Consider the following 17188-nt stretch of genomic DNA (forward strand, 5'->3'; position numbering starts at 1 on the left):
AAAAAGATCTTCTGGAATCAGATAGTGATGATAGTTACACAATTTTATGAATATACTAAAATCCACTAAACTGCATGCTTTTAAAACAGTGAATTATTGGATAAAAATCTACAGATTAAAACATGTAACAGTAAATTTTATGATATGTGAATTATAAACTTATTTTAAAATGTGTTCAGATCTGCAGGCCTATATTTAAATAGCAAGTATAAACCAGGTATTGGGTAAATCTTAGCACTGTTACTGGGTAAAATCTATACCCATTAATAATCCCTTATTAACAAGAATCATTGTAAACCTTATGCTATATCCTTTTTCTGAAGTGGAAAAAAGTAACAGCAAAAAGGGAAAAAAGACTGCTTTCCTATTGCAGCAGTTGCACATAACCTTTCCAGATTATTGGAAAACAACATGAAGAGGAGAGGGACAAACAAGTATTTCCATAATTTCAGGTATTCTATTCTTCTGGATCACTTAAACACAACCGCTGCAAACAACGGGTAAATTTTAAGGAGAAAACTCAATCCAGTAATACATTGATTAAAAGAATCAGTAACTTGCTTTAAAAAAAAATTAAGCTAGAGGATGATAATCATTAAAAACAGAAAATACTTGAACTTATTAGGATTAAAGGCAGAATACAGTGAAACTCAATTTAATGGAAGATGTTATAAGTAATCAATTTTGGAATAACTAAGGGTAGATTAATGCGTGGATTAACAGCTGCTAAAAGAAAACAAATTTGGTGATATATCACTCCCAACAACGAAGTCCTGGGAATCCTAAGAAGAGATAACGTAATATATCTTTGCATAAAAATGCACTTTAAATGGCAATCTGAGACCACAGCAAAGACTTTTTTCAATGGTGTAATGGAAGATGAATGCCTTTAAGATCCAGGTTTAAGACTTTGTTGCAGAAAATCACTCTGAAGAAAGGGGAGAAAAAACTTTGAGGAAATGTAATTAAGGAGATGGGCATTTCAAACTAGTAATTGTCTGTAATGCTTACACACCAAGGCTTAAAATGCCAAGCAAGAGTAACATTGTCAGGTTCCTTGGCAGTGAGAATGACCAACCATGGTAGAGAGGGGGAAGGAAGAGCAAGCAAAACAAGATTACAGATGGAGCAGGTCTTCATTCCTACACTAGTAATTCTCAACCTTTTGTCTGCATTCATACTTTGCACGTGTGTAACACAATCTCAACAGCAAATCTCTCATTACACATAGAGATTCTCCACAGGACAATCACTACCTTAGATTGTTTGCTGGAGTCTTTAGAAAGCAAAGATCAACTTATTCAGCAACAAATGCATGCTTTATGCTCAAATTCACAAAACCGACACATCAACTAAGAAACATCGAACAGTTGGGGAACGATAGAGGAAAAAATAAAAAATAACTGACTTTTTAACAGATCATAATTTTTAGTCAAATTGGCAGGTCAATATTAAGCGATATTGTGCAATAAATTCATTTTTAAACTTATTTTTCCACTTTAGGATGATGTGTGTAAAATCGTAAAAATATGTCTAAATATTTTTTCTTTTCAATCTTTTCAAAATCAAAAAAACTTACTGACAAATAAGACCTTTTCCTATAATATACATAAAAAATAATGTAGAAATTTTTTAAGTTTGAATAATGCAGCAAGAACCAGTCTTACTTGTCAGACATAAACACCAGGAAGCAGAATTTTTATATATACATGTAAACACATTTTCATATGTAAATGAAATTATATTACATACTGGTATTTCATCATGAGTTTTTCATGTCAGTATATGATGTTGATTAGTTCTTACATAACATTTACTATATAAAAACTTTAAGGATATGAATTCACTTATTTTCACAACAACTCTAAATGACAGGTTATATTATTATCTCAATTTTATAGATAAGAATTGAGATATGAAAAGATTAAGTAACCTTCCTAAGATCACACAGCAAGGAAGTGGCAGACCCAGGATCCAAACCCAAATCAACTGGCTCCACAGTTCATACTATGCTAGAGAATTGGGTTTACAGGGGAGAGAAACATGTCTGGTTTCAAGGAAAGTGTGGGGAGGCACAAAATGCTTCATATAAAGGTTTACGTATTTTTCTTGACAATTAAGGCATGGACAAGACAGTGAAGGGGAAGGGAGGCATGGAGACCAAAAAAAATAGCATGAATAAAAGCATAATGTTAGAAAACAAGTGATGTATTCAGGAGTTATTGACTGGTTCCATTTTGACTACAGCATCAAGATAACATGCAAAGAGAAACTGAAGGCAGATACAGCTGTTAAGGTTGGCTGAGCATGAAGAACCTCAATCACCCATGCTGAGGAGTCTGAAATTTCTATTAGATCTGGTTAGCATTTTGCAAATTACAATCTTAAAATAACTATAAACAATACTAGGAGAAATGAATTCAGGTTCAACTAACAGTTATGAAAATGGACTTACATATGATTTGATCTTCTTCCTCTATTTGTTTTCTTTCCTATGACTGGAGTGCCAAAATGCTCAGGGTTCGTGAGTGGGAGCTGGTCTAATGTCTGTGGGTAAGAACATAAACCCATCAAAAAATTACCACTTTGCAACTGCTTTCTTTGTTTTAAACCAAATCAATTTAAGAATATGCTCAGATTTTGAGATTAAACTCTCCCCCTTCCCCAGGGAAGCTAAAACACAGCTTTCCTAAAGATAGAAAATTCTAGTTTCAAAGATATTGGAATAAAGATGAATGAGCTCATTACTAAAAAAAAAGTGAAATTTATCTGCTCTCTCTAGATGATTCATCACCTATTTGAAGGCTGATAGGCATCTAAGGATGATTAAAATACAAAACAAATACACCTCCATGGAAAGACAGATGTGAGTGTTAAGAAATCTATTTGTAAGGACCTAACTTCTAGGTTAAAGCTAACTGCAGCTCCAATTTTAACTTGTACATAGGCAATCATAATCCAGAAAATAAAATTCTTTTTTTATTTTTTTTTATTTTAAGACAGGGTTTCACCATGTTGGCCAGGCTAGTCTTCAACTCCTGACCTCAGGTGATCCACCCGCCTTGGCCTCCCAAAGTGCTGGGATTACAGGTGTGAGCCACCACATCCGGCCAAAATAAATTCTTAGTAAGTTACAGAAACAAAATTAATTATGAAGATAAAGCATGAATTGCATGAACAAAAAGCCTCAGAGTAAGTTATTACTCTGCAAACATTTTCTGCAAGAAACCTTTTTTAAATAAAATGTAAAGATAAAGTTTCTACATTTTTTCCTTTCCTACGTTTTCTTCATTTAAGATTTTCCACAGTTGTTATTCTTTTCCTCATCCTAAAAAGAATCTTACAATCTTATAAATAATTTCACAAACATCAGAGCAACTAGAGATTCCCAAGAAAACTGTCTAGATGAAAATGAGAGTGAGGAACTACTTAGGACAAAGAGGCTTCTTAAAGTTACAAACCAGAGTGGTGTAAGAAAGAGTATCCATTAACTTAGAATTAAGAGCAGGCATCTAAACTATGTAATATTTAAAAATAAATATTTAACTTTTTTTATATTGAGACAATTTTGTTATAACAACGATGAACTAAACTGTGAACAGATGAACCATATTAACAACCTTTTCCACATAATTCATTAGAATATATGTAAATGTATTTACGGTACATAGATATATGTATCTAACAATCAAGAATGTAATACAGAAAAAAGGTTCTAGTCATAAAGGATTAACTAAAGATTGGTTCCTTCAAAAGACAGACAAAAATCATTACTTTCATAACTCTCATATGGCAAAAAAAATCTAATCTTTCAAATTTATTTCGTACAGAACCTGACCCTGTCTTAAGGAACCTTAAATCAAGGATTTCAAAAATTTTATTTGGGCCAGGTGCAGTGGCTCATGCCTGTAATCCCACCACTTTGGGAGGCCAAGGTGGGAGATCACCTGAGGTCAGGAATTCGAAACAAGCCTGACCAACATGGAGAAATCTCATCTCTACTAAAAATACAGAATCAGACGGGCATGGTGGCAGCATGCCTGTAATCCCAGCTACTTGGAAGGCTGACCCAGGAGAATCGCTTGAACCTGGGAGGCAGAAGTTGTGGAGCACCAAGATCACGCCATTGCACTCCACCCTGGGCAACAAGAGCAAAACTTCATCTTACAAAAAAGAAAACATTATTTGGAGGCAAAAGCTGTCTGAAACTCAAGTAATCTGAAATATTACTCTGGTAATACTGTATCACTATAGAGCATTACTAAATGGCTATATTTGGTAAACAGGAAAAATAAATTAATCTGGATTCACTTTCTGCCAAGCAAACAGATGGATTAAATGCATCCTCTCCCGAGAAAAAATTAAGGTTGCTCTCTTGAAAGCAAAAAAATAAAATAAAAGAGAGAGAGAGATTTCTGTTACACACTGTGATTTCTATTTTAAGTATCTGTTAGTCATTTCACTTGTCACTGGAAAGAAAATTTCTAAAGACTTATTTAAGAATCACACACAGTCATTTTCAAATAAAAGACCATAGTCTCTCCCTAGTACATAATAATAAGAAACATAAGAAGTAATATCTCTGTCCCCGGCCTCAATCAATGTCCAGAAGAGCAGGAGCATGATTATTTCAAAGGACTGAAAAGACCTGGGGGTGGGGGAGTGTAGAATTTGTCCCATCTCATATCTAAAGAGCAAAAACCAGAGGCTCCTGAAAGCTGTATTAAAGGCACAAAGAAAACTCCATAGGCCGCCGGGCGCGGTGGCTCAAGCCTGTAATCCCAGCACTTTGGGAGGCCGAGGCGGGTGGATCACGAGGTCAAGAGATCGAGACCATCCTGGTCAACATGGTGAAACCCCGTCTCTACTAATACAAAAAATTAGCTGGGCATGGTGGCGCGTGCCTGTAATCCCAGCTACTCAGGAGGCTGAGGCAGGAGAATTGCCTGAACCCAGGAGGCGGAGGTTGCGGTGAGCCGAGATCGCGCCATTGCACTCCAGCCTGGGTATCAAGAGCGAAACTCCGCCTCAAAAAAAAAAAAAAAAAAAAAAAAAGAAAACTCCATAGGCCTAAGGAGAAAATGTCTATGACCTGTTACCTAAAATGGACTGCAGAAAATACGGAATTGGTATTTTATCTAAACTTCTCTAGATTTTTCAATTGCACGTAATAAATACAAAGAAAGAATACCACATAATTGGCCAGGCACGGTGACTCACGCCTATAATCCCAGCGCTTTGGGAGGCCAAGGCAGGTAGATCACTTGAGGCTAGGAGTTCGAGAGCAGCCTGGCCAACATGGCAAAACTCCGTCTCTACTAAAAATACAAAAATTAGTCGGGCATGGTGGCACGCCTGTAGTCCAAGCTACTCAAGAGGCTTGAACCTGGGAGGTTCAAATTTTTTGCTTCTCTTAATGATTGGATTCCCACTTAAATTTAGAATTTGGGACAAGCTCTCTGTATTATAATTCCAGCCTATCCCTTTAGTCTCATATTCAACCACTTCCTCAACCACTTCTCATGAATCAAGCAATTCATGAGAATTGCTTGAATCTGGGAGGTAAAAGTTACAGTAAGCCAAGATCATGCCACTGCACTCTAGCCTGGGTGACAGAGCAAGGCTGTTTTAAAAAATAAATAAATAAATAAAATAGAATACCAGATGATCAATCTACTTTTGTATAATACTCAAAGTATGAATGGTCTTTAGAAATACCTAAACTGGCCGAGCATGGTGGCTCACGCCTATAATCCCAGCACTTTGGGAGACCGAGGCGGGTGGATTATGAGGTCTGGAGATCGAGACCATCCTAGCCACGATGGTGAAACCCAGTCTCTACTAAAATACAAAAAATTAACTGGGCATGGTGGTGTGCGCCTGTAGTCCCAGCTACTCAGGAGGCTGAGGCAGGGGAATTGCTTGAACCCGGGAGGCAGAGGTTGCAGTGAGTCAATATTGCACCACTGCACTCCAGCCAGAGCAACAGAGTGAGACTCCATCGAGAAAGAAGAGAAGAGAAGAGAAGAGAGAAGAGGAAAAAAATACCTAAGCTATCCTACAGATGTCAGGCAGTAGGTAACATACTCACTAAGCTGATTATGGCTAAAACCAATGGCTTCAGTGTTGGAGTTTAAACTGACTGAAGTGCTACTGTGATCTCTTTCCATGAAAATCTTGAATTTCAGTATTTATGAAATGGGATTGGTGACCCAAAATACTACCAGTATGAAATGGCTTTTCTCTCAAAGACAATGTTGTGACTACTACTTATTAATATTCTGAACAGTCTTTCAAAAAAATTAAAACTTTTAAAACAATATGAAAAATACCAAATAAAGAGAAAAGAACATACAGATAGTAGATTAAATTCCCCTATTGGGAACACTCTGGACAACATCTTCATAGGGCTTAAAACACTTAAATTTTAAAATGTTTGATTATGGGAGGCCGAGGCGGGTGGATCACGAGGTCAAGAGATCGAGACCATCTTGGTCAACTGGTGAAACCCCGTCTCTACTAATACAAAAAATTAGCTGGGCACGGTGGCGCGTGCCTGTAATCCCAGCTACTCAGGAGGCTGAGGCAGGAGAATTGCCTGAACCCAGGAGGCGGAGATTGCGGTGAGCCGAGATCGCGCCATTGCGCTCCAGCCTGGGTATCAAGAGCGAAACTCTGTCTCAAAAAAAAAAAAAAAAAAAAAAAAAAAATGTTTGATTATTTGATTAATACTTTTTCTCCTCCAACAGGTGGTAAGTACTCAAGAATAAGTTCCATGTTTACATGGCTTACCCTTGTGTCCTGGAACTTTGCACTATACAGCTGCTGGCACACGGAAAAGGAGTTAAAAAATCATACAGCAGTACTCTAACTTCCTTCTAGCAAAACATAAATAAAAGTACACACCTGCACAGACACACTAAAAGTAAACCTCCCTGAAGATATGAAAGCTACATAGCCACTTGTTCACATTACCTTCAGCATTTAACCTACAACTGTCTTATGAATCATTCCAATTTAAAATTCTCCTGGTTATATTTCAGAGCTTGTGGCTACCTGAGAAAAAAAGAAAAAAAAATTCTCCTGGTTTAAAAAAAATTAATATTTTGGCTATTTCTCTAGACTAAAAAAATAAAATCAGGACCTTCACTTAACAGGAAAAAACCCACATCTTTAAGTCCTCCTACCCACTGACTAATGATAGGGAAATAAAATTACAATAATTCTACAAACTCAGGGAGAATTCTGTACTTCATCACTATACTTGCCCCAAAGCTGTCTGTATTACTCTATGTAAACCTTGACAGTTTATTCCACACAGACTTATTGAAGGCTTTTATAAAGAAATTGCTAGGTAAAGGGGGGCCTATCAAGTGAGGAAAAAAAGGATATTCCCCTAAAACAGCCTAAAATCTTACAATGAAAATGAGAAAAGTAAAAAAAGACCCTAAAACAAGAATAAGCAAGAGAAGTGCAAAAGGAAGGATAAAGAGATCCAATATGGGTAGAGAGCTCATGAAAGACATTATGGAGGAGAAAGCATCTATGGTGACCGTCAACACAAGTGAGATTCCAACAAGAGGAAAGGAGTAGGGCTCAATATGAGTCAATAACGGAAAGTACGGACCATAGTCTGAAGATACCAAGTAGTCTAATAAGGCAGAAGTACAGGGAAGTGGTTGAATATGAGACTAAATGGATAGGCTGGAATTATAATACAGAGACTATGTCCCAAATCCTAAATTTAAGTGGGAATTCAATCAATGAGAAGCAAAAAATGTTCAAAACAAAAAAAACCCATAAAGTCTAATAGTTTGATAATATTAAAATATCCCCAAAGAAACACTATTCTAAATAGTGACTAGAAAAAAGAAATAGTTCAGTCACACTGTGCATCAATTAGTATTTGTAGACTGGACTAGAGAACATAACATCATTTAGAGCAATGTCTATCTTTTAAATTCCCAATTGCAAATGAGTTAGTTACAAAACTTTGTGAACCTTCTTTTCTTAGTAACATCTTTCAACTTAAGGACATGGCTTCGGTGCTAGAAAGTGCTGGTAAGAAAACCAGCTCTGGCTATCCATTTCTAATCTGAAAGTTGGGGATAATAATAGTTACTACTTCATACTGTTGCAAATACAGTAATATGTAAAGCACTTAGCAAAGTCCCTGGCAATTATAAGCAGCTTATCCAACTAGCACTTAAGAAGTTCATACTCTTGTGTTAGGCACTGTTATAGGAACTAGGAACAAAGCCGTGAAGAAGATATACAAAGTCCCTGCCCCTGTGACACGTTCTAGTGAGGAAGACAGACAATAACAAATTAAGTATGTACTCATATTTTGATGTTAGGGAATAAGAGATAAATCAATCTAACAGGATGATAAGAAATGGAAGGGACAATTTTGGGAAGGGCAGTCAGGCAAGAAGAGAAGCTTTAACAATATTAGCTAATAGCAGTAGCGGGAGTTAAAATAAAGACTGCTTGTTGTATCTATATATCCTTTAACTATGACAAGGACCAAGTAGATTATAAATCAGAAATCTGTTTTCTACAGTCATTTACAAATTTTAAGTCTATTTAAAAGTTTCCTAAAGAAATAATTAAAGCCCATTGTATTTTCTCTGTGGACAAATACTAAAACACTTTACATAGACAAAAAAGAAGACAACCTGGTGCTCAAACAAAGGGCCTTATTAAATAGGCTTCACAGATTACATCATGATGGTGGTATTAATGAACTTTCCTCAGTAGTAAGTACGTTGACTGAGTAAAGAAGGCAAAAATTTACTCCTCCCAATAAAAAACATTAAGACATGTTCATTTGTTAAATGACGACTTACTTCACTTTCAGCAAAATGCCTCTCTCCTTTCAGGCACAGTGAAGATCGTCTCAGTGTCTTCTCATCTCCATCATCGAAAACTATGAGAGGGGGTAAAAATGGAAGCTACTGAAGGATTTTTTCAAGAATTAATGAGATGATATGTATTATGATTTTCTGGGTGCAAACAGATCTATTCTCTAAGACTACATTTGGAATTCAATTCACATTTTATGTTTTCTAGTGCGTAACTTCAAATACAGAGTTATTAAAGTAACTTTTTCAATTTCTAGTGAAAAAGAAAATATATATAAATGAAAACATCTTCCCTAAAACAGGACATACCAAATAAAAATGAGAAGTTGGTATTTCAAGAGGAAACCATTTAAATACTATTAACTCTTCTCAAGATGGTTAAAAAAAAAAAAGCCAAGTTTTCCTACTGACAGATATTGACAGATTTACCTAAGAAAGAGAAAGATTACAAATTTATGCAGTCTGCCCCTTTTAAAAATAACTGTATTTTCATGATTTAAAGTAGGGTTTCTTATCCTTAGCACTGTCACTTGTGACATAGTGTGCTAGAAAATTCTGTTGTGGTTGGCCTGTCCTGTGTACTGCAGGATACTTAGCAGCACTCCTGACCTCTACCCACTAGATGCCAGTAACACCCACTTCCCAGGTGTGACAAACTAAAATGTCTCTAAACATTGCCAAATGTTTCCTGGGGAGTAAATTCATCCCCACTTGAAAACGACTGACTTAAAATACTAAAATGTTGACTAAAAGGTGATGGAAATGTTAAGCAACCTGGTTGCACTAATTATTTCACAATATATTTGCACATGAAACCATCATGTTATATACACATTTATATAATTTTGTCAATTAAATCTCAATAAAGCAGGGGAAAATTTTTAATAAAAATGAAGTTCTTAAAACATCCCAGCAAAACCACCATAAGTTAATAGACAGAAAATGTATGAATACTTTTATTATATGCATAAATTTGTGATGTACATAATTTGGGGACATACTACATTCCTTAGAAATCATGGAAAGAGAGTACCTCTGTTTTAAATAATGTTACCAGACCTCGATTTCAGAAATTACAGTTTCTGCCTACTTACTAAAGTTAGATTTTTTTCTTTTTTTCGTTTCTGATGCTCAACAGTATCTCACATTTATTGAGAAGTGATTAATGATTAAAAGAAAGGCAATACCCTTTCCTTGCTGACTGAACTAAAATGAGATTCTTATATGTTATATAACAACTTACATTATGTGAGACTGGATAGTTTTCAGTACATCTTTTAAATGATGTAACTAAAATACACAAATGCCACATTTAGTAGCAGGCTATTACAACTGATCACCATCTAGACTTACTACACAGAATTGCTCAGTCTTCTCACTTACATGAAGTCAAATATTTCCTTATGTCTCAAAATCAAGTAATTTTCCCTCTATTTTCACCAGGTTTTATTCTCACACCAAAAATGTATAAAGAAAACTCAATCTGAAAGTTCTATCAAACTCTGATATCACCAAAGACATTTTACTAGGTGTTTGCTTTAATTTCTGAGGTCATTAAATGGTAAAAGTTGTTACCTTTAATAAATAATACTGGGATAAATGCCTATCAATCTAGGAAAAATAATTTTTAATCATTATTTCAGAATGTCAGAAAAAATATATACTACTGTAGGTGAAATCAAAATCTATTTGTAAAACAAAAAAAAATTAAAAATTTGAAGAATACATTAGAAAACAGATTTATAACACCAATGGAAGGCTTTCTTAAGATTCGAAACTAAAATCATAAAAGGTGACCACACAAAAACTAACTACATGAAAATTAAAAGCAGAGATAAGAATAAAGCAACAGGAGAAAAATATTTGTAACTGAAATAAATGATTAATCCAAAATATATGAAGAACACATATCCTAAAAATAATAAGAAAAAGATAAATCAGGAGGCTGAGGCAGGAGAATTGCCTGAACCCAGGAGGCGGAGGTTGCGGTGAGCCGAGATCGCGTCATTGCACTACGGCCTGGGTAACAAGAGCGAAACTCCGTCTCAAAAAAAAAAAAAAAAAGAAAAGAAAAAGATAAATCATCTCAAGAGAAAAAAGGAAAGAATAAAAGAGCCAGCTACTCAAAGCAGAAAAAACACAAATGAAATTATGTTCCTTTCAATAAACATATGAAAAGTTCAATCTCACTAGTAATCATGTGAGGGGCATATTAAAACAAAACTGAGATACTACTTTATGTCCAAATTAGCAAAAATTTTTTTAAAAGTGACAAAATCTGACAAGGATTTGCTTTGAATAGTAAAAGAAAACAAACAAACAAAATCTGACAAGGATTGAGAAAACCAACAATGTCTTTTAGGAAGGCAGTTTTTGTTAACTACTAAAGTCTTAAGAGTGTATATTTCTTTATCCTCTATTTCTCAGTATATACACTAAAAAAGTACTAGGATAAATGTGCATGCACAAAAGACATTCAATCCAGCATTTATTGTAATAGTAAAAAAACTGGCAACATCATCAGTAAGAAAAAATAAATTAGCACATCAACTATTATAAAATATACTACACTACTTTGTTTTCTGATGGGAGCCACATATATATACAGTTAAAAGAAATTTCTACTATAAAACAACATGAATATCCTTAACATTACTGAACTATAAACTTAAAAATAAGATAGGGAAAAAAATTTCTCTAAGATATACTTTGAAGTAAAAAGAAGCTAGAATTCTAATTGCATAATGTATACATTACATAATTTCAAATTTTGTCATATACACACATGTATACACTTTGGAAATAAATTTTTAAAAGATCTGGAAAGTTAACCAGTAACAGTAATAATATCTAGAGTATGAAGGGAGGCAGAGAATCCAAGAAATTCCATTTTATTTGTATTAAGTTTTCTTAGTGTAACTAAACATACATTTTTAAAGAAAATTTATTTTCTTACCTACAGTGTACCAACTCGCATCTGTTAGTTTATTGATAACAGCTTCCTGATACGCACCATCAAGATTCTTCACTTCCACAATAGCTCCTACCTAAAGTATTTTTAACATGTTAGAAAAACTTTTAAAAGATAAATGAGCAAACCAAAACCTCGGTTTGTTTTGTTTCAACTAAATGTAAGACGGTGAAGAATAAAATGATTACTGTCTTGATTTAAAAGAGCCAGCAGTTGGCCAGGTGCGGTGGCTCACACCGGTAATCACAGCACTTCAGAAGGCCCGAGGCGGACAGATCACTTGAGGTCAGGAGTTTGAGACCAGCCTGGCCAACATGGTGAAACCCTGTCTCTACCAAAAATACAAAAATTAGCTAGGCGTGGCGGCAGGCAACTGTAATCCCAGCTCCTCGGGAGGCTGAGGCAGGAGAATTACTTGAATCTGGGAGGTGGAGGTTGCAGTGAGTGGAGATCATGCCACTGCACTCCAGCTGCAGCAACAGAGTGAGACACCGTCTCAAAAAAAAAAAAGTGCCAGCAGTTTTACCCATCAATATTTCTGTACCATCAGTGAAAATGTTAATGTACTAAAAAAAGGCAAATAATATCTAAGTTCTATTATGAAAAGTTTTACACTTAACAATCCCCCAAAAGAGTCCTGGTGACCCCCAGGGTCAGTAGATTACACTGTGAGTACCACCATCTGTGAAACTGACTGTCCTTGCCCTGCATTTCCACTCTTCTTTGAAGGAACCTCAGGAAGGACAGGGACAATTTAAAAATTACTCTGGGGTTTCCTTTTGGCCCTAAACCAGCCAAAGAGCACATAGTGGTTTACCCACACATTCTCTTTCAGCTTGCTCACTGGCAAAAGTAAAGCAGCATTTATTTCACTTGCCAATGAGGAAAAATGAATGCAAATAAATAAAACTCTCCAGCTGTCAGTATGAAGGCTGATGACTCGTAAAATATTTCACTTCCCAGTTCCAGTAGCTGCTCCAAAGAAGAGCTCTGATTTTTTGTTTTCTAAGTTTCTCACTTTTCAGATCATCATGGAACTGACATCACTAATCCCTAGTTCATCATCTATTACTTTTGGAAAATCCATCATTTTAGTATGGAAATATGGTGGAATTAAAACAGATCAGTGCTTCCTTGGTGATCATCTGAATAAACTGTTTGCTTCTACTACCATATCAGTTATTATTTAATATTAAATCATTTTTTTAAGAGGCAGCATCTGAGGCTGTCCCCAAGTGCAGTGTGCACAATCATAACTCATTGCAACCTTGAACTCCGGGCCTCAAGTGATCCTCTGGCCTCAGCCTCCTGAGTTGCTGAGATTAAATCTATTTTTTCTATTCCTCTTTTTAGAAAAAATTACATATTGAGTTTATCAACTCAATAACAAAACAGCCAATGAATTAAAAGAAAATTACAAAGTGTAATTATGGTTTTCCAAACATTCATTAGAATTAACAATGAATTACCTTCAGTGGGCCCTTTATGTGGTCATCCTGAACTTCCACTGTTGAAGAATCATGTCTAAATGTCACCTAAAGATTATAAGTTTAATTAGCCACCAAAAATAAACCAAGCAACACAAGCTCATCAATGTGCCAACTATTCATTTGTATTCAAAGAAATGAAAAATAGCTGCCTAGTTTATACAACATCTCAATCCCTTAGATTAACTAAAAAATTATTTAAACAGACAACTGCCCAGACTGTATCTCAGTTTTCAAAAATAATCAATGATAGCATATCTAAATCACTAGATGTTCCACATATCATTCTTTTTCTTTTAACTTTTTTCTTTTTCTGAGATGGAGTCTCACTTTGACACCCAGGCTGGAGTGCAGAAGTGTGATCCTGGCTCACTGCAACCTCCACCTCCCAGGTTCAATTGATTCTCCTGCCTCAGCCTCTTGTGTAGCTAGCATTACAGGCACCTACCACTAGGCCGACTAATTTTTATACTTTTGGCAGAGACGGGGTTTCACCACGTTGGCTAGACTGGTCTCGAACTCCTAACCTCAATCGGTCCACCCACCTTCATCTCCCAGAGCGCTGGGATGACAGGCGTAAGCCACCGCACCCAGTCCCACATATCATTCTTTATTTCAATACTATCAGCTATTAATTTAGTCGTCAAATTGCTTTTCCTAAAAGATGAGAAAGAAAGATATGGGGATTTTAGGCTATTAGTTATTGTATCATTTTGTGAAGGCCTACCTTAACAATAAACAGTAGCAGCAAACACTTACTGAAATCTGAGCTTCAGCCTCAAGTACCAAACATTTAATCTTCACGAAAACCCTATTAGGTAGGTATGATTGTTCCCATTTTGTTGATAAGAAAACTGAGAAACAGGCTGAGTGTGGTGGCTCATGCCTGTAATCCCAGTACTTTGAGAGGCTGAGGCAGGTAAAATACCTGAGGTTAGGAGATCGGGACCAGCCTGGCTAACCTGATGAATCCTCATCTCTACTAAAAATACAAAAAATTAGCTGGGCATGGTGGCACATGCCTGTAATCCCAGCTACTCCAGAGGCTGAGGCAGGAGAATCGCTTGAACCTGGAGGCTGCAGTGAGCCGAGACTGCGTCACTGCACTCCGGCCTGGGGGACAGAGTGAGACTCCGTCTCAAAAGAAAAAAAGAGAAAGAAAACTGAGAAACAGAAAGTCTAAGTACCTGGTCCAAGATCAAAGAACTAGACATGGTAGAGCTGATATTCAAATGCATGCAGTCTAGCTCCAGAATTTATATCATTACAGAAATCAGAGAATGGGAAACCAGATGAGAAAAGAGTAAGTTAAAATACTGACTTCAAATTTAAGTATTTAATTAGCTGGTGAAAAACAAGACAGCTTCAACTACTCAGTACACAAAACAGTTGTTTTCCCTATATAAGGTAAAAGTTCTTAAAAGGATTAAATCATTAACATGGTCTTTATCAGATATATGTGATAATTATTTTAGGTAACAGGCAGGCTCGCTCACAAACCAGTTATGAAAGGAGATGCCTTATACCCACAGCATCCAGGCATTTCTGTGTCATACAAAAGCACTATCACACTTTATTTAAATCACGTGTTTAGGTATCTGTGCCCTTCACTTAAACTATAAGCTACTTATAGATGGGGACTAGGTCTTAACACCAGAGTTTCACCTTCAGACAGAGCTTAGCACATAATAAACATTCAATAAATCAAAACAGGTAGTGACAACATATAAACAAATCTGTTGAAGATATACTAAACTTTGAATCACCGTCAAACATATTAAGAAATATATCCACCTCAAGCCTGTAATCCCAGCACTTTGGGAGGCCGAGGCGGGTGGATCACGAGGTCAAGAGATCGAGACCATCCTGGTCAACATGGTGAAACCCCATCTCTACTAATACAAAAAATTAGCTGGGCACGGTGGCGCATGCCTGTAATCCCAGCTACTCAGGAGGCTGAGGCAGGAGAATTGCCTGAACCCAGGAGGTGGAGGTTGCGGTGAGCCGAGATCGCGCCATTGCACTCCAGCCTGGGTAACGAGTGAAATTCCGTCTCAAAAAAAAAAAAAAAGAAATATATCCACATATCTGCTGACAAAAATCACTGAACTAAAAACAATTTCTTTTTCCTTGTGTATGTGTTTTAATGGACACTACCTCCATAGAAACAGATGTTTAGGGCAGCCAAAAAAATTAAAAGTAAGCTTTAGATATTCATTACTTATAAGGCACAAGGTACTCTGTGCTATCAATAGAGTCTGGTAAGAGTTTTGTTCCTTTCCTTTACAGCAAGAAATGGCAGGACTGCCACATGTCATTTTCCTGGTTCATTCATTACATAGGAAATGTGCAGCTAAGAATGCAAGTTCGGGCTGAAACCCAGCCTTTGCTTTGTGGGCCAAAGCATGGGTCCTAGAGTGACACAGCTGTCCAAAGAGAATGTCTTTTCTAACTGGCACAAAGTTGCTATCTGTATGCCAAGTTCCGCTAAGGAGGCTTTCCACCAGGAGAGAGGGCTTTTGTCTACTTCACACAAAGGTGATACATGTGCTACCGGTAGTTCTGAAATAGAAACAGATAGATGACAGATAGATAGACAGATTAGATAAATAGGTGGAAGGTTTTCTCTTTATCTATAGGACAGTACTGGCAAAAAACAGTGCTCAGGGAATACTAGTGTGTAAAGCCAGAACAGGTAATGCGTACTATAAAAGCACCAACCACCAAGCATGTGGAAACTGAAGGTAGGCTGGGCCGCGACTAGCATCCTAACAGTTTATAGTTAATTTAAAGGCCTTATCAAAATGGTTCTCAACCAGGAGTACAAATTAGAATCACCAAGGTAGCTTTTTCAAAATATCCACACATAAGGGATATAGGCATAGTAAAAGCTCTAGAAGAGACTGATATCTTACATAGAAGTACAACACCTCTATAGCCTATTTAATTGGTGAAATAAAAACCAATGGTTTGAAAGGTATGGCTAATCTGGATCATAAATTCCTTGAGGACAGATCAGGGTCAGTCTCATCCTAATATCCCCATCTTCCTTCCCACCAAAAAGTTCCCTGCAAATGGTTTGTTACTCAATAAATTATTGACAAATGAATAAATATCTACATTCAAGTTTACTCATTCGGTATTTTTCAGTGCTGATAATTTATTAAAATGGAAGCAATTACATTCCTTTTTCTACATTAAGATAAAACTCAAGTACTTTAGAAAGATGTTTCAAGAAAACACAAAGCATAAGGAGTCAACAACTACATGTACCTTATTTCACTGTTACCTAAGGCACCATCAATTACAAGTCATAGTCCAATGTTATGGCTGAAATGGTAGGGGAAATGACTTAAATTCGTAAACTATGGTAGTTCCAATTCTGCCATGAATTGGTATAATGGCCTTGGAGAAATCACTAACCCTCTGTGAGCCTCATGTTTCTTGTAATAAATTGAAGCAATTAAACTAGATGACTTCTGAGTTCCTCCTCCAGAACTAAAACACTATACAAACATTACGACATCTATAGTGAAATGGCATTCAAAATACCAACTGTGATAATCTAAATTCATTCCCATTAGAATACTTTTAAAATAACAAAAAATGCTTTGTTTTGAGGTATTTTTACAACTTTCACTCCTAGAAACTTATTTTGCAGAAAAATAATTCTTAAATACACTCACGGAATAGTTTAAATATCAAATGCTGAACATATAACTTACAAAATCTATAAATACTGTACCTTGACTTTGACAAGTCTTTTTGCTGTCTTGATCTTGGCTTCACAAAAGGCTCCTCTGTATTTAGCACTCACATCAGTGCCCACTGTCAAATAGGGAGGCTCATCAAGGGCCTAAAAATGC

General features: G+C 36.1%; 1 protein-coding gene across 6 annotated transcripts in view; it reads right to left on the minus strand.

Moving 5' to 3' along the window:
- ARID4B (AT-rich interaction domain 4B) overlaps positions 1 to 17188 on the minus strand; it is a 165528-nt gene that overhangs the window by 82152 nt on the left and 66188 nt on the right. For all 6 annotated transcript variants that reach the window (XM_012459885.2, XM_012459882.2, XM_012459884.2 and 3 more), the window contains exons 3-7: positions 17068 to 17178; positions 13305 to 13370; positions 11821 to 11911; positions 8850 to 8929; positions 2456 to 2547 (exon numbers count right to left, since the gene is read on the minus strand). In XM_012459885.2, coding sequence (XP_012315308.1) covers positions 2456 to 2547; positions 8850 to 8929; positions 11821 to 11911; positions 13305 to 13370; positions 17068 to 17178 — 440 coding nt within the window. The remainder of the gene's footprint in view (positions 1 to 2455; positions 2548 to 8849; positions 8930 to 11820; positions 11912 to 13304; positions 13371 to 17067; positions 17179 to 17188) is intronic.

Source organism: Aotus nancymaae, unplaced genomic scaffold (assembly GCF_030222135.1).
Source record: "Aotus nancymaae isolate 86718 unplaced genomic scaffold, 86718_ANA_hifiasm-v0.15.2.pri h1tg000032l_0, whole genome shotgun sequence".
Taxonomy (NCBI): Eukaryota; Metazoa; Chordata; class Mammalia; order Primates; family Aotidae; genus Aotus; species Aotus nancymaae.